The 18,951-nt window shown below is 41.4% G+C and overlaps 1 protein-coding gene across 4 annotated transcripts in view; it reads left to right on the top strand.

Moving 5' to 3' along the window:
• Positions 1-18,951, top strand: part of bsnb (bassoon (presynaptic cytomatrix protein) b) — an 81,291-nt gene that overhangs the window by 14,848 nt on the left and 47,492 nt on the right. For 3 of the 4 annotated variants that reach the window (XM_035520428.2, XM_081705255.1, XM_035520427.2), the window contains exon 3: positions 18,076-18,660. The exons of the other annotated variant lie outside the window; for it this stretch is intronic. In XM_035520428.2, the coding sequence (XP_035376321.1) occupies positions 18,076-18,660 (585 nt within the window). The remainder of the gene's footprint in view (positions 1-18,075; positions 18,661-18,951) is intronic. 4 annotated transcript variants of the gene reach the window in all.

Here is an 18,951-nt window from a genome sequence, read left to right as displayed (position 1 = left end):
GGAAACATTGGGTACTTCAAGAGAACGATGGCAGTGATGGACAGGCAGGTGGAGGCACAACTGAGTTATTTCTAGCGACAGAGAGAATGACTAAGACACAGAAAGAGAGAGAGATAGAGAGAGGGAGAGGAATATGGGAATCGAGGGAAAGTTGTGAAGTCACTGATGGTGGCGGCGGGTGTTGGCAGTTTTTAGTTTTGTCACTTTGAGGGTGTTACCAGCTGTCAGTGATGGAGACAAGTGTTTTTTGGCTGCATCTGAGAGCATGAGAGCGAGAGAGAGAGTATGTAGAGAACCTAAACATGTATCCTCCTTAATCTTTTATTTCTCTCTCCTCTTTCAAAAATTTGAAAGTTTGAAAAGATTTTTTATTACATATAAAGAATGTATTTCCAATATTATACATAAACTATATGAGCTGTGTTATAAATGTATGTGTTGTTAGGATATTAATATTAGTGAGAGTCTGAGGATCAGGGATGAAAATCATGGGAAAAAGTCATGGGAATCAGGGGGCTCATGGGAATAATTTTGGGAATGATAATAAGCTACCATTCCTGGAAGCTCTGCTTTCTCCTTCACTAGAAGCCAGTGTTGCACGAAATCCAGTCTGGTTGGTAGAGAGAAAGGGTGTAGTAACATGTACAGACAGGATGAAATTAAACGAGTCAGAGAGTGAAACTGTGGGCAGCAGAGGACGCACATCTGAAAGGTGCCAACTTACACCCACATTGACCCTTTAATGAGTATATTTAGGATGTCCTGTTGCTGATGGTTCAACATGTGATGTAGTAATGCCATTGTAACAATAGTTGTGTATAATGTTCCAGAACTCCAGTGACAATATGCTCTGAAGGAACTTTCCAGAAAACCCTCTCAAAGGTTTATGCACATGGCATGCAGCAACAGTAGAGTATTACTCAGTGCAAAGCTGCCAATCACATGGAGATTTGAACTAGAGAGCATTTGAGTTAATGCACCGATGTAATGTGAGCACGTGATGAGAGTGCAGGTTTTATCTGTTGCTTACAGGGCTAATGTACTATCTACTGATACAAATCTTACCCAACAGTAAGCTTTGTTTTATAATCACTTAACCATGTACAGCATGATAATCCCTATGCATTATCTTCTCAATATCTGCTCATATAGTGTTTAGTCTTTACCCCTTTTCCAGCTGACTGACAGCACTGAGATCTTGGCTGCTTGTAGCAGTAGGATTTCCCATACATACAGTATAGGCGGCACCAATCATGGCAGCACAAGAACAAACCATAAACACTAGGGCAGCTGAAACATTGATGTATCACATCCTTGCAAGATCCCAGACTGAGAATACGAGATCCTGAGACAAGCACCTTGTAGTAGTGTGCAAGCTGCTGCAGAGAACGGACTTCACTGAGAGACACAATCAAGTGACAGGGACCATATACAGAAGCATACGCAAGGCATATGAGCTGGACACCCTCAAGACCAAATGGGAGGAACGACAGAGTGTGATGAAGAACAACTAAGCTAAGATCCTGTGGGCCCTAGAGATACAAACAGGGAAGAAGGTAATGGGGAACCAACTAGAAAAGATAGATAAGGTACGTAAACAGTAGTGGTAATAGTCATCTGAGTCATCTGAGTGTGTGGCAATCACAACTGATGGAAATGTCCAAAAGGAAGAATGCAAGAAGATGGAGGACTACCAGGGACTGAAGGAGAAAATAGAGAAAATGTGGAAGGTTAACACCAAGCTTGTCTTAGTGGTAATAGGGGCACTTGGGTTTGTGAACTCTAAACTGGAGGAGTGGCTTCACCAGATCCCCAGAATGACACTGATCACAGTCCAAGAGAGCAAATTCCTAGGAATGGTGAAAATACTGTGCTCCACCCTTACACCTCCATTTCTCAGGTAGAGGGGATAAAAGGTCCACCCACCAGAACCCTGAGACGGATTTATATATAAGAGTATCCCTCATCCTGTACTGTCTAGTTCACATTTTTTTCTTCTGTTCCAGACCCAAATACACATGACACAGGTACTCAAGAGCTGTGGAATTTCAAATTCCTGGCTCAAGTACGTTAGGAGGTGGAGAAGGTCAAAGTAGTGGACTGGGTGTGCTTCCACTGGAATGGATTGGGAACCTTAGAATGCTGTCGAGCTACTGGGGCCACTACTGGTGCAAGGCCAGGTGCATCAAGCAAACAGGATGTTCCTTGTCATCTATATTCATATGGAATATGCTTGGAAATTACGGAAATGAGTGAGAGCGGGCAAGTGCTCCTCCCCCCAAAGGCAGGGTGACACCATGTCAGCAGAGTGAAGTGATTCCTTCAGATAGGTAATCAGTGCTATATGGTCTTTATTACAGTCTATTATTTGATATAGTATACCAAGCAGCATTCATGGTGCTTGGTGCTATTCTTTCAGCTTGAGTCATCTGAGTATGTATTTGTATAATGTATCTGTGTGTGTGTGTGTGTGTGTGTGTGTGTGTGTGTTTGTGTGTGTGTGTGTATGTGTGTTTGTGTGTGCGCACGTGCACATGTGCCACTGCATATATGTGTGTGTGTATTTTTTAGCTGATCATTTTCCACTGGTTGTTAGCATTAGCCCCAGGTGTCAGTTGTGGCACTTTGACATGAAATATGGACGTAGCTCCAATAACAAAAGCCATTAGAAGATGAATAACACAGCACAGAGAACACCTGGGATAGAGGTGGAGGAGGTGGAGGAGGAAATGAAATGACCGTGAAAGAGAGGAATGGAGGGGTGAAGTTAAAGGGGAGGATGGGGTGATCAGAGTGAAAGAGAGTGGTGTAACCACACTCTCATGGTTTCTGCTTCAGCGTGCAGAGGTGCTGCCTCTATTTATAGATACAAGTTGCATCCTACAAACACACAGCACTCTGTGGGAGGAGGTGGGATGGAGTAAGAGAGAAACAACACTGGAGAAAATTAAAGAGTAGTACAAAAAGAAGAAGAAAAGCAAGGACGGTATCCAGGGTGTTCTGTATACCTGTTTAGTTCTGCCTCTTAATCGAACTACACTTAAAAATTTGAATTGGACCCAAATTAACTCAGATTCAGATTACAAATCATACTGAGTAATCTGAAACTATCAGGCTGAGAGTAACTACTGATGTAGAAGCAACCCCTTCTTGCCTGTGTAATCATATTCAGTATGATGTTAAAGACAACAGCCGATATTGAGTCTTGCTCTGAGAAATCTGATTTAATGTGAGTGCAGAGGGGCCTGTCTCCGCTGCCACTGCGGCTATGTCGGAATACGCGTTTCTCAGTTACACATTTAATCTACAGGATCAGTCATAGGTTTGGCAGCAGAAACTGAACATGGAGCCATCTGGACCCAGTGCTTAGCAGCACACACACATACACATACATGCACACAAACACCAACCCACCCACCCACAGTTTGTGCAGCTACAAATATATGCGCGTATATGTATACACATGCGCGCGCGCGCGCACACACACACACACACACACACACACACACACACACACACACATTGAATTCCACCAGTAATCAAGAGCTTCTTTTCTGTTTTCCCACCTTTGGTGCTGATAGTTCTGCATGTATGGTGTGTTAGATATGATGGCTGTATTTGAGACCCCCCCATGATCACTGTAAAGGTTTCAGAGCAGTGCTCACCAAATGGTTCATAGCAGCAGTCTCCATGGATACAATGTGTACCCTGAGGGTGCACAATATATTGTTTGTTAATCATTACTACAATATTGTCTTCTGCAAACCAATATTGAAAATATCTCGATATTAAAAATAGACTGTTGTTTGTTGTGTGAGCAGAATAGCCTTAGTGGCTCATGACTGTCAAAGTCTTAAGCTGTCATTAACTTGAAGTTTAACTTAATTTAAAATGTCAGGGGGTTAAAACAGACATTCACCCACATATTGCGTTGCAGTGCAGGACAAACTTGTAACCTCATAAGCACCATATGCAATGTGTTGTCTACATAAAGCTCAAGAACTACTTAAATCATGGTTTGGCAATGATTACATTTTGATATCACATTGGAGTGGTTAATAAAAAGGCTGCCAGTTTGTGGTTTGGAAACCACTCTTCTAAACCACAGCAACATGAAGTCCCAGACAAAATCTACATGCCCTATTGTTCTAACCATAGCATGCTTCCCATAGAACTATTTTTATTCTCTGCAAACAACAGGAAAAAGGGCATGTCCCATGTACAGCACGTATTAAATAGGTGATATGCAGAGTATGCATGGTGAATGGTGAATAAGCTGTGTAGTATTGAATAGAAACGGAATTAACTATAAAGTTACTTATTTTTTGTGAGTTTACAGCACTATTGCAATGTCTTCTGATATGTGAAGTTGTGATATGTGAATGAAAGAGTTCACACTGTTTACCCCCCCACCTCCATTCTGTTCTGTTTTACAGTGACAGTGTAATATATTTTGTCTCCTTTGTAGACCTCAGCATGTCTGAAAATCAAAATTAGAAGTCTTTTTGATAATAGTTATAATACAGTTATAAAAAAAGCAAAATTTGTTAATGATTATATAAATTGCACTGTAATTAATAGAAAGCAACAAATAAATTGATAGTTGATAATATTAATCACAGTGTTTCTCTCATAATAGCACAGTATGTTTGACGCCATGCCATGCCAATTTACATTTAATGCATTTGGCAGACACTTTTATCTAGAGCATCTTACAATTTTTAATCATGTTACAGAGGCAGAGGAGTGTCATGTTAGGAACCCTGTTGGTATAGTGTAAAAGAGAGGCAGTGTTGTTACCAAACACAATTTAAACTTCTTACAGAACAGAAGTGTATTGACTTATACAAAGGGAAATAGTGAAATATGTCATTTCCTGCTCCAACTGCACAAAGAACAACACACCTCGCACCTCTCTTGCTGGAAAACTGCTGCCATTGCCAACCGTGAACAGGCCGTGGTCGTGCATTACACTGGACTTTGTCACTGATTTCCCTGTTTCAGAAGATAACAGTACAATTTTTACAATCAGAGACAAATTATCAAAAAGGGTATGTATTATTTCCCTTTGCTCTTCCTTCAGCTCTAGAGATTATGGATTTGCTATTTCACCTTACTTGCTATTTCAGTACATTTGTGTTGCCAGTAGACATGGTGCATTTTTCATCGCAGGTGTGAAAATAATTCCTCAGAAAACTCAACATCACACTGAGCTTCTCATCAGGATACCACCCATTGTTCAACAGACAGGGAGAAATAGTCAATCAGGACCTAGGGAAATTCCTTCTTTCTGCCAGTTTCACCCTGACACGTGGAGTTTACCTCTTGGGCTGAATGTACCCACACCTCCCTGTACCATACCTCCATTGGTCTCTTGCTATCAATCTATGTTTGGATTCCAACTGCTGTCATACCCCTGGAACATGTCCACCTCAGATTTACCCTCTGTGCACTTGTGGTTTGAAAATAGCCAGAAAGTTTAGGAAGACACTCATTGCAGATTCTGGTCACTGCCTCCAAAAGAAGGGATGACTGACACCAAGCAGAGAACCCCAACTACCAACCAAGAGTTCAAGTATAGTTGCCACCAGGGACAGGCCCTAGTGGAAAACTGTGCCCCAGAGATGATGGTCCTTACACCGTCCAGTTAACACCGTCCATTAACAATGTGACACACTGTATTACTTGCGATCAGCCGTGTCTCTCCTTCCTACCATGTTTCAATGCTCAAACCTGCTGTCTCAGGTCCACTGGACTACACAGAACAGCTGACTAGCCCTCTCTGCTGCCGGATGTAAGAGGTAAACCTGCTGTCTCAGGTCCACTGGACTCCACAGAACAGCTGACTAGCCCTCTCTGCTGCCGGATGTAAGAGGTAAATCTGCCTATGTGGTGAGCTTGTTGCTTGACTCCAGATGAGTCAGAGAAGAACTGCAGTATCTGTTTGACTGGGAGGTTTGTGGGCCGAAGGAGAGAAGCTGGACGCTAGCCAGCCAAATCCTGGATCCAGACCTCATCTTGTCGCTTCACCGAAGTCTTCCCTGTAGGCCCACACCTGATCATGTCGATCTTGTTCTTTTTCTTCTTCTTGAGGGTCCATGTCACAGTCCCTGACACACATGTGCTGTCACATTCCAACCAGGCTCCTGTTTGTAATCATGGTAGGGCTACATAAACCTATAGAATTATTGCATCAGTGCTTTGCATTAGCCTGCCAAACAGACTAACACCATACAATGACTTCTTCAATTGAGATATTCAACCCATTCAGTATTTGTATCCTGTCTGTTTAACTGTATGTGTGCTTTCCGCTTTTCTTTTTATCTCAGTGTTTGTTTTTTGAGTTACCTGTTATAAACTCACTACTCACAAAACTCACAACTGCTTGTGTTTTGTTCTCATGTCTTAAGAGATGTCACACATATAACAACAAGCATCACAATGCTTTAAGTGTCAAAATTATATTTTATTTTTCCTTTAGCAATTTGACCACTTAAAAAAGTATCCGAACATTGCCATCCTGTTCCCTTGTATATTATTTGAAAAGATGAATGTCAGGGCTACTTGAAGACAGGTATTTATATACTGATAGTTGTCTCTAAAATAGATGTGTAATGGCCCGAGTGCCACAGGGCGAGGGGCAGGAAGCACAGACTCCTTTGACGTAGACATACATTTATTAACATATAATGAAAACAATAGCACTCGCACATGACATAAACAGTGAACATCTACATACATATAACTAGCGTGAACAAGGGCAACCATATACAGAGACAAACATGCATAAAGGCAAACATATCAAAGACCGATAGCACTGCACTCCACGACACAGGTTTATATACACAAAGACAAAACACTAAAACGGTGCAGGTGTGCAGGCAAGGTTATAAATAAACAAAGATCCTCCCACTGCACGTGGCGGGCCAAACCACGTGACTCGCAGGAGGCGACCGTTCCGTGACAAGATGTTCCCAGATGGGCGAGACATAGTCTGGGTTCTGCAATCAGCAATATAAATTTCAACACACTGGCTTTATTAACCAATCCATAAAATGTCTCTAGAAGGATGTAGTCCTCCCTGCCTGCCAATTGATTTGCATGGACATGGAGCACATCGAAGAGCAGGTTCAAAGCTAAATGGGCATGTGTTTAAAGGAAGAGGTTTGGTTAAAGTTTGCAGGATGTGGGATTGGAGGAAGATGGCAGATGGCTTCAGTAATTACCATTCTAATTACGGTTACCATTGAAAATGGCAGCTTTAGTGTTATTAATGCACAATAAAAAGGTTGCCTCAACATTTGCTTGGTTTAGGCTACTATCAGACTACTAAAAATCTAAATAAATGAACATTTACTAAGTAAGATAAAATCAACTTACCATAGACTAATGGATCTTATGTTTGAAATATTCTAATGAAGAATAACTCTAATGAAGCCTGCCAAAATTTGATTTATGTATTTTGCTTATTAAGATTTGTTCTTGGGTTTGGGAAAAGGGATCCTATAAATGATATTCTCTCTCTCCTCTGTGTGTCTTGCATCACTATAGCAAGCACCCCAACAGTTATTATATTTTATGTAAAGACTCACAGGACTCCATAGGCTTCAAATGACAAAAATGACAGTTTGCCTGACTGCAAGTAATATAGCAACAATTACCAATGTATGGTTGGTCAATAGCCTTTTTAAGGGACAGGGCTTGGGATTGTCTAATTACAATAGTCCCACCTTAGTTTGTGTCCTCTGTCTAAGGAGCAAATGCAGAATGTCTCCGTTCATTGCTGAGGCCAGGGTGAAGAGTCCGTGTTTGAAAGCGTGTGTGTGGGTGTGCATTTAGGTTTGAGTGTATATGTGTGTGTGTGTGTGTGTGTGTGTGTGTGTGTGTGTGTGTGTGTGTGTGTGTGTGTGTGCGTGTGAGAGCATCAGTTGGGTGCTTCTACATGGTGAACTTTGTTCAGTTTTATATTCGCTGATAAGTTGCCAGTTTGTGCTAGCTAATGAGGGCGATTCTTATGTAGAAAGTGTGTGTGCACACATGCATCTTTCATGTGTCTTGCACCAGTTTTAGTTTGAGTTAGTTAAAGCTTTATTGCAGTTATAGCGTTATCAAATCATTGTGTATCTATTGTTCTTTCTACCAGTCTCTCCTTCTCCCTGTCTTACTTTTGTCCTCTGAATGTCTCCCCATTCCCCCTCATTACTCTGCTGAGGGACTGATATTCCAGATACCCCCATCTCTGCCTCTCCACTTCTTTGTTTCACTGCTCGCTTCTGGATTTATCTGGTTTATCTGAACAGTCTGTGTACACTGTCTGACTGCATGTTTGTGGACTGCTGTGTCTGCCTGTTTCTTGCCCTTTTAACCAGGAATGTACACTTCTTTAACACATGTAAAGAGGAAAATTATCTGAGTTTAAGTTAAAGAAGTGATTTTTAGTTTGTGGTTCATGGACTGCTCACTGCACTGCCCAGTTGAGTGCCATTTCCTCCAGTCTAACAGCCCTGATTAAGCACAAAGGTCTTGCTAAATAATAATGAGCTCTGTTTTTATGCTAGAGCAGGAAATTTCATCTTAGGGAATGAGACCACTAATATTGATGTTAAAGAGGGACCCACTGTTGTAGGAATTATAGGATGATCCCATCCTATTGAAGGACATAGGGATGACTCCACTGTTTTGTGGGTTAGGGAGGTTAGGAAGGGGCCCATTGTTCTAGGGCATAGGGAGGGACCAGCTGTTAAGAGGAACCCACTTTTAGAGGGGACAAGGAGAGGCCTTTGTAGGGGTTAGGACACACTGTTCTAAAGTTAGAGATGGGCCCATTGTTATAGGGGTTATAATAATGTTGTAGCGCATATGGATGGACCCACTTTTGTAGGGGATAGGGAGGGACCTACTTTTCTATAAGATAATGAGGAACCCACTTTTGTAGGGGATATGGGATGGATTAGGCTTGAAGTCTGTGTGCTCTGTCTCATCTATTAAAATCCTGAAACTGTTCTGCCTGTGGGCAGTTTTGCCCTTGAGCAATTGTGTTGCTCCAAGCAGCGTCTGAACCATACCTGCAAAATCAACATCTGTCTGCTAAATGACATGATTAGTTCTCATAGCTGGGGGACTGTCTGCTCTCATGGGTGTGCCAACTCTGTGCCTGGAGATCTATTATACAAAGTTTATTAAAACACCCCTGAATATCTGTATTATCCATTTTAAGTTAGATGTTCTAGCACTAAACTCTGCAGGAATGTAACTCTCAAAGTGCAGGCACTGCCATGCTGTACAGTCAGAGGAAGTGTAGAGCTCCACAGATGGCCCACGAGTGTTATTGAAAACATCATCTAACTTTTTTAAAACCTGTTTTTAGGCCATTTGTATGACTTTTGCAAGAAGTTGTGTGGGTGTGAGAAAAAAAAGACTTATTCAAAATAGCAATAACAAAACCTGTGGTAATAAAGCGATAAATGCAGTGATGATCAGTTGTTTGTTATGATCTCTTAAAGAAAAGGTTGATACATTTCTCAGTGCCTAAATTTACGTTTATTTAATTACATATTTGATTAATCATTATAGGAGCCTATGACAGCCTCTTTCATGTCTTAAACAATGAAAGCGTTATAAATTATAAAAGACCAAACTGTCTATTTCATGTCCCAACACACTCCAACTGCAAACTACTATGCCAGTATATTAAAACTCCCGGGAAGTAATGAATTGTTGGCTTTACATAACAGAACATTTACTTGGGGAAAAAGTATGCTTTTACATTTTCCAAAAATGACTTTTATATGACGTTTAAAAATAAAAATAAGCAAACATAAGCATAAATAAGTCTCTTTAGATATGTGCTGTCCAGAAAAAATTTAATATTCTAAAATAATGTAAGTTAAAGGTTAAAAATGATGAGGTGGATTTGCTGATGTAACTCCTGAGGTAGAGAGAGGTGGTTGGGCGTCTGGTGATTAGGTGGATTTGCTGATGTAACTCCTGAGGTAGAGAGAGGTGGTTGGGCGTCTGGTGATGAGGTGGATTTGCTGATGTAACTCCTGAGGTAGAGAGAGGTGGTTGGGCGTCTGGTGATGAGGTGGATTTGCTGATGTAACTCCTGAGGTAGAGAGAGGTGGTTGGGCGTCTGGCGATGAGGTGGATTTGCTGATGTAACTCCTGAGGTAGAGAGAGGTGGTTGGGCGTCTGGTGATGAGGTGGATTTGCTGATGTAACTCCTGAGGTAGAGAGAGGTGGTTGGGCGTCTGGCGATGAGGTGGATTTGCTGATGTAACTCCTGAGGTAGAGAGAGGTGGTTGGGCGTCTGGCGTTGAGGTGGATTTGCTGATGTAACTCCTGAGGTAGAGAGAGGTGGTTGGGTGTCTGGTGATGAGGTGGATTTGCTGATGTAACTCCTGAGGTAGAGAGAGGTGGTTGGGCGTCTGGTGATTAGGTGGATTTGCTGATGTAACTCCTGAGGTAGAGAGAGGTGGTTGGGTGTCTGGTGATGAGGTGGATTTGCTGATGTAACTCCTGAGGTAGAGAGAGGTGGTTGGGCGTCTGGCGTTGAGGTGGATTTGCTGATGTAACTCCTGAGGTAGAGAGAGGTGGTTGGGTGTCTGGTGATGAGGTGGATTTGCTGATGTAACTCCTGAGGTAGAGAGAGGTGGTTGGGCGTCTGGTGATGAGGTGGATTTGCTGATGTAACTCCTGAGGTAGAGAGAGGTGGTTGGGTGTCTGGTGATGAGGTGGATTTGCTGATGTAACTCCTGAGGTAGAGAGAGGTGGTTGGGCGTCTGGCGATGAGGTGGATTTGCTGATGTAACTCCTGAGGTAGAGAGAGGTGGTTGGGCGTCTGGTGATGAGGTGGATTTGCTGATGTAACTCCTGAGGTAGAGAGAGGTGGTTGGGCGTCTGGCGATGAGGTGGATTTGCTGATGTAACTCCTGAGGTAGAGAGAGGTGGTTGGGCGTCTGGCGTTGAGGTGGATTTGCTGATGTAACTCCTGAGGTAGAGAGAGGTGGTTGGGCGTCTGGTGATTAGGTGGATTTGCTGATGTAACTCCTGAGGTAGAGAGAGGTGGTTGGGCGTCTGGCGATGAGGTGGATTTGCTGATGTAACTCCTGAGGTAGAGAGAGGTGGTTGGGCGTCTGGCGATGAGGTGGATTTGTTGATGTAACTCCTGAGGTAGAGAGAGGTGGTTGGGCGTCTGGTGATGAGGTGGATTTGCTGATGTAACTCCTGAGGTAGAGAGAGGTGGTTGGGCGTCTGGCGATGAGGTGGATTTGCTGATGTAACTCCTGAGGTAGAGAGAGGTGGTTGGGCGTCTGGCGATGAGGTGGATTTGCTGATGTAACTCCTGTGTTCTACACTGTCTCTGTCTGTGTTGGGAACTTTTTGTGCTTCTGGAGTGCTGAGGCCAGAATTGAACTCTGTGCGTGTGGAAAAGGGAAATATCTTCAGACACATGCACACACGCATGCGCACACACGCATGCGCACACACGCATGCGTGCGCACACACACATACACACACACACACACACACACACACACACACACACACACACACACACACACACACACACACACACAGACAGACAGACAGAGACAGAGTTCTGTAAGGGCGGTGCCACTAAGATCACATACTCCCACACTCACACTACAACTGGATGGACATACACCCACGCACATAGACTTAGTGATCAGTTGGTCGATTATCTCATTGATGCTTGGGCTGGCTTTGCTGACTTTTTAAGTTTAGAGTTTTGGTCGGCATTTTGTTATAATTCATGGATAGATCCATGCAAAGTCTGTCTTGTATGGTAACATTACAGGGAAAATATTTACAACTACTTATGAATGTATGTATGCATCGTCATTATGCATAAATAAGTCAAGTAAGGATTTTTACACACAAACTAAATTACTGAAACAGTTATTAGCCTGCCTGGTTTTACTTTGATGTCCTATTCAACAGAGATTGTAATGAATGAAATGCAAATGAACCCATGTGTGGTTGTGATGTTAATGATGAAGTTGCTGAAAGTATGGAAATACCTAATGTACATGCATTTGTGTGTATGTGTTTGTATGTGTGCATACTGTATATGTCTATATCTATATTTGTGGGTATGTCTCCTTTTGTCTATGTATGTCTGTGTGATGGTAGGGAAATGTGTATTTAAATGTGCTTGTGCGCTCATATTTGTGTAGGCCTACACTATATATTTGTTTAGCATGATCACAATGTTGGCCTTTGCATCACTGATAACATACAGGGTTGCAGTGTGTGAGTATGAGCCTACCAGCAAAGCAATGTACTTTTAGATGTGGCTTTCAGGATTATGATCAACTCATAATGTTCCATATTAATTCTTTCAGAGAGTTTTGATAACCAAGCCATTCACAAGGCACGGGCTAGTTTTTAAAAACACTATTACATTAATGGTTACAGTATGCTTATTATATTGTATGTACTAATATTCTTACAGTATGATCCATGTCCAACATTGTTTTGTGTATGTTTTGCATGCTTTTCATATAAAAGTTCATGTGTGCACATAAGGAAAATGTTTGCGTGTGCTGTGCTCTCACACAGACATAAATGCATGCACACACACACACGCATGCACACACACACACACACACACACACACACACACACCTACAGCAGCTATATAAGTGGTGTGAAATCCACATAGCTTCAGCAGCTGTTATTGCACTTGACTGCAATTTACCATACTTTTCACACACCCACTGCCCTAATCTCTCACCTTATCATGTGCACATTTAAGAGAGACAGACACATAGCCAGACAGGCAGACAAGTAAACAAACAGAAAGGTGATGATGGTGATACTAACCAGATACATTTTATTTGGCAAAACATAATTCAAAGTGATGAAATACAATGTAACAGGATCACACTGCTGGCCAGATTCTGGGAAATACTGCCCTACTTTTTAAAATTGTTTTGATAACAAAACTACAATGTTACCATATTTGCTAAATGTATCTTGTGTGGGCATGTGTGGAGCATGAAGTAACCAAAATAACTGGAGATGTCCTTCTAGAGAGAGTGTGGAAGAAGCTCTGAGAGTGGCCAGCTATTCAAATATCTCAGCTGATTCACTGTCAGTTCCCACTAGACTGGTTCAGGGTATTCATGAGAATTTGAGGCACATGCTGTTCTTAGGTCAGAATGCTTAATCCGAGTTTAGTTACACATATCCCATATACAGAGGCTTGAAAAAACTGGGGAGTAGTACACAAATATTTAGGAGAAAAAAGACAGAGCAGAACTGACTCTCCCTTTCTCTCTGTCACTCTCTCTCTTCCTCTCTCTCTCTCTCTCTCTCTCTCTCTCTCTCTCTCTCTCACCCTCCCTCTTTTCCTCTTTCTCACTCATTCCTATTCTCCTTCTGTCGTGTCCCACACTACCCGTCTATCTAGGTTTCGTTTTACTGAGCTGCTGTGATTATTTATAGCTCATTCCCTGGTGTGCTACCTCTGGTATGCCTGCATCCTGCCCCTTTGTTTGTCCAGTCCTCTGCCGTCCAAAGCTCGGCGCGTCTCAAGCCAGCTCTTTATCTGTTTTTCTTTCCCTTTTCTAGCCGCAGACAGTAAAAGACTAGGAATCCAGCTTGCTTGTCATATCACATCTGTTAAGTGACCAGATGTGGTGACTCTGCTTGATTTGCCCCACTGTCCAGTCATATTAAATCTACCTAATCGACTGTTCAGCCTGCAAGCTCCAAATCTAGTTATGGCAGGTTATCGCAGACTGTCAAGCAGAGATTGGAACAGTTCACTCACAAATTCTCGCAATGCTAAAGATATACCGTGCTAAAAGCTAATTTTCTACAGAGTTCACTGCCACAAGAATTTATTGCTTTTTGTGTGCCATTAAAATACATATATTAGTGTAAACTCTGTTGTTAAAATAAATGAAAATAAGTTAAAAGTCTTTAAATCAAATGATCTCTGAAAACAAGCTGTATTTCAAAGTACACATTTTGTCCATTCAGTGCTAATACAGTTAAATTTCTAGTTGGATCTGTATGTCCATGTGCATTAATCATGACAGGCAATCAAATTAAGGGCATGATTGGCTATTATCACATTACTGTTTAGTATGAGTGGTGACTCACAGATGTATTGATTTGGGAGCAGTTTCAGTTACTTGTTCATACCTGGGGTTACATGACCCTGCCTGTATGAAGACGTCTCATTTCAAAATATCAGCAAAGCTTCTAAAAATGTTTAAGCAAATGTCACATCAATTGCTGTCCCTGTAGAACCCAAGATTGTAATCAGTTCCCAATAATGTTGATAAAACCAGAAATGTAATAAAAGTTTGCACCTAACTCAGTCAAAAGTGTAATAAAATCCAATAATGTGATGTAATATAACCATTATTGTAATAACATTTTTACAAATAATGCAAAACCTTATTACATTATTGGGAATTTATTACATTTTCAGGTTCATCATTTGTAATACCAAATAACATTATTAGGAATTTATTATATTGGCGACACTTTATTTTGAATGGTGTTTTTTTAGATTAAATAAATTCAGCAGTCTCTGTAATGAAAATAGCATCAAGAATGTAGCAGTAATGAGGCATATGAATACATTTAATAGATTATCCAGAGACTTTTAATTAACTGTATAAATAAAATTTACCTATAATTTGTTGTTTTTCACTTAATTTGAACTGTCCAATTCATATCTATAGATGTTAACCTGAGAGCCCACTGAACATGAAACATGTATAATGTATAACATCACAACATATTCAACAAGTTGTTATAGACATGCTGTTGACAACATTCTGTACCTGGACTTTAACTGGATTAGGTTAGGGTTAGGGTTAGGATTAGGTTTTTGTAGGGGAGGCTGATATAAATGGGGTAGTGGGGCTAAACCCCCTTTGTCTTTCAACTATTAAAAACATCAGAATAATAAATTTTATTTTAGCCATCCACATATTTTTATTTGCTGGTAGGAAATACCTTGAAGCAGACTATTTTGGACTTCTTCCAATCAGGTTTTCATGCTGCTTCAGGACCCTAGCCATCCGAATTCCAACTCCCATGCTGCCCCAGGAGACCCCTGGAGATCTGCATCTCTGGAATACTCATTGTTCTCACCTGATTCTTATTAATCTTCTTGCATTTAAGCAGACTTGTGACATGTTCTCATTGTGAAGTATTGCCTCTATATAGTATGCATACCCACTGTTTTCCCTGGATTGCATTTCTGGAATCTTTGACTACTCCTGTTCTTTGGATTACATTTGTTTGGCACGTTGCATGCTTTTTGTCCTTCTGGTTGCGGTCTACGCCTGTCCATGACAATGATTTGGAATTCCTTGTCTGGCTGTGATAGATCTATATGGAAACGTATGCCTGTCTTTTGATAATGCTTTGACCTTCCCCATCTCCAAGTAAACCTAAATCGCAAATCCTAATCTACGAACATCCGAATTCTATCCATACTTTACACAGGTAAGTGTGTTTTGAAATATTACACACAGTGAAATGACCCCTTGATTACATATACATTTGGGCTAATTTTTTAGCCCATATCTAGGTCCATCTTATCAGTACTATTTGAAACAGGAAGGCTATAAAAAGCAAAAAATGTAGAAATGTATAAGAAACTACATGGAAGACCCTAGCATCAGTGAGTAGCTTCCGTTCTGTCTGCTGGTAGTGGCTGGCATGCGCTGAGCACGTGGCTTTTGTTTATGGTTCACTTGTCTTTTTTTTTGCTTTCTCAGGGTGGTGTGTCTTGTCCACACCATCTGAGGGCTGTTATGTCATTATGCTGTCTTCTTTATAAGCCTGTTTTGTTCTTATGACCGTGTCGGTCATTATATATTATGCTGGCTTTTTAAACTCTTGACAGAGCACTTGTAAGTTCGTTTTTGTTCATTTCAACCACTGTTGGTTGTTCATTTCATTAAACGCTTTGGTTGGAGCATTTGCGTCCTGCTTTTTCCTGCACGTTCTTTGCCGTTCTTTGGTTCGTGAAAAGTCTGCGTGTTTATATTTTACTGGAATGTCGTTTTGTTTAGATGATGATGTTACACATTTAGCAAATAATATAAAAGTGTTTTTAAAACATGCATCAAACTTGATGTGGATATTTCATTGTTAAAAAATACATCAGTTTGACAAAAAATGTCAATAGGCCTTTATTCTAACATGCATGTAGGCTATCATAAATAAATAAACAGAATGTTGAGTAAAAAAGCTTAATGTTCTTATTGTTCACAATGCATTGAATAATACAGATTAATCAAAGAATATCAAGGTATAAAGGTATAAATTAATAGGTCTCTCTAATGGAGCCAGTGACCCCTGCCATGCCCCCTCAATGGCCGTTCTGGACCTGACTAGACCAGTCAGTGGTTGAAATTCATTTTGACCAATGTCCACTGTTCCAATTATTTTATTGTGTGCCCGGCACTTCATGGAGGATTGGTTCAGTAACTATGCACGGTTCGATGCTGGATTTTCGCATCTCTTCCTGCCGAAGGATGGAGCAGTTCCAGCTTTGTGTGACCCAACAGGAGATTCAGATTCACAACCTGTAAGTATACATTATTATTTGTGGATTTTTGATGTTTACAGCAAACAAACCTACTATGAAAATTCAAGTGTGGAGTTGTTGGCTCAGACCCAGTGCTCAGCTGTAGGCTTCTCGACTAGCCAGGCTAACTTGACAGCTAATCTTATTGCTTTATAGTTTTGCTAATCAGCTGCAGCCCAAATTTAGCCTAAAATCTGTGGAAATATTGCAGTGTTTTTTAGATCGCTACATGGAAAGTGTGGAGGTGGATTCATGATCATTAATTGTGATGGTACAGTCGCTATCCACTTAACTAACCTGCCAGCTAAGCAGTTTCTAATGTGTATATTTACACGTGTATTATGTCAAGTTCTGCCCACCTGCTCAGAACTGCATGTTTGTTCATGGGACTATGAACAGCGTGGAAATCACCAGGCACTGGTAATGATTTCTAACATTTCAAACACACTGGTGCTTACAGCAGCTCAGGAGAGAATGCTGCAAAATGGGCAGAACGCATGGGGCGGAACTGCTCTGGCGGTTGACCAATCAGAATAGAGTGGTCCATTTGTCTGTCCATCAGCGTCATTGGCACAGACAACAATGCATACTACCCTGTTCTTTCTTCAGCATTGTTTTCCAGTGCTGCACTTGTATTTCTATTTGTTTGTGTTTAAGGCTACACTTAAAAGGACTCTGAATCCTCATGGCCAATTCACTTGTGTTCATATCTTGAGTTAAAGCCTTTATTCTTAATCGTACATCTCTTGCAATTCCCAGCATTTTTGACCTTTTTTCTGAATTTCCCATTACTGGTTCTTGTTTTGCTCTGATCGATGGTATTTTGACCCTTGAATTATTACACTTGTGAGTACTGCTTGGTGTGGAAAAACTGCAATTGCAAATTCTCCTGTGATTCATTCATGACATTGTTACAGATTCTCTGTTGAGAACATATGAATCATCTACAAGACTTAATGTGTTAACAAAAAAGAATAATGAATATAATAACTTTGAAAAAAAGTACATTCCCAATAATGTAATAGGGAATTACAAATGATCAACCTGAAAATGTAATAAATTCCCAATATTGTAATAAGGTTTTACATTATAGGTAAAAAAAGCTATAACATTAATGGTTTAAAACTTCGTATTACTTTTTTAGGCAAATGATTACATTATTAGATCTTATTACATTTTTGACCAAGAACACTATTTTAGTATATTTTAGGTAATATCACATTACTGTGAAAATATTATAATATTGGGTTCTACAGTCTCTCTCTCTCTCTCTCTCTCTCTCTCTCTCTCTCTCTCTCTCTCTCTCTTTCAGTCCTTGTTTTATAGACATGGCTGTTTTGATACAGTACTTCCAAAGCAATTAATCACAAGGCATATAAATGCCAATAACAATGCACATAAATAGTACCATGAATGCATAAACTGTCTTGCCATCTTTCCTCTCTCTCTTTTTCTCCCTGTACCCCTGTCTGCCACCCTCTTCTCAGTTGCAGGAATGGGTGTGTCTCAATTGCCAGATGCAGAGAGCTTTGGGGATGGACATGGACACTCCAAGGGCCAAGAGCCAACCACAGAGCAGCTCTTCATCCCCGGCCAGCAAGCCCCAATCTCAAACGGCACCTCCGAGCCCATCTGCAGCGTACCCCCCAAGCAAAGCCCCAGGATCTGCCCCTACTCCAGGCATGGCCAAAGCCCCCTCCCAGCCGAACCTCTCCCAGCCCCAAAGTCTGCGCCAGGACCGGACCTGGAGTGCTGGGAGCTCGCCGTCTCACCAGCCCCCACCCCTGGAACAGCCGTTTGGGAAGCTGTTTGGTTTCGGAGCATCCCTGCTGAACCAGGCCTCTAGCCTATTGGCAGAGCTTGATATTGACACCCCAGAGCCCACCTCAGTGCCCACCGCCAAAACTCCCCCGAAGCAGCCAGAAAACAAGCCCAATGCCTTCTGCCCACTGTGTCGGACTGAGCTGAATGTTATGGCGGTCACCGAGCTCCCAAATTTTAAACACTGTACCCAGTGCTACGCCCAGGTGTGCAATAAGTGCGGCGTCAACCCCGCACCCCACCTCACTGAGGTAAGATAGATGTAATATGCTCTCAGGTATGGGAAAATTATGGGATATTCACTTTATCTTTGACTATTGGCTAGCTGCGAGGCTGAAGCTATCTTTGTATTGTTTCCAGTCTTTTGCTAGGATACAAAATATTAAGAGGGAATTCAGTTAGCTGTGGAATGTAAAATGGTCCAGTCACTGATAACCTCAGTGAAACTGCATGCAAAGGAAATCGAACAAGTGCTAAAGGCCTAGAGAGATGTTGCCCTTTGGGGGTCACATTTAAAAAGTGGGTTTGTGTCTATTTTGGTT

Source organism: Electrophorus electricus, chromosome 22 (genome assembly GCF_041902795.1).
Source record: "Electrophorus electricus isolate QZ-2024a chromosome 22, ASM4190279v1, whole genome shotgun sequence".
Classification (NCBI taxonomy): domain Eukaryota; kingdom Metazoa; phylum Chordata; class Actinopteri; order Gymnotiformes; family Gymnotidae; genus Electrophorus; species Electrophorus electricus.
Note: the sequence above shows the minus strand (reverse complement) of the source record. Positions and strands in the feature narration are given on the sequence as shown.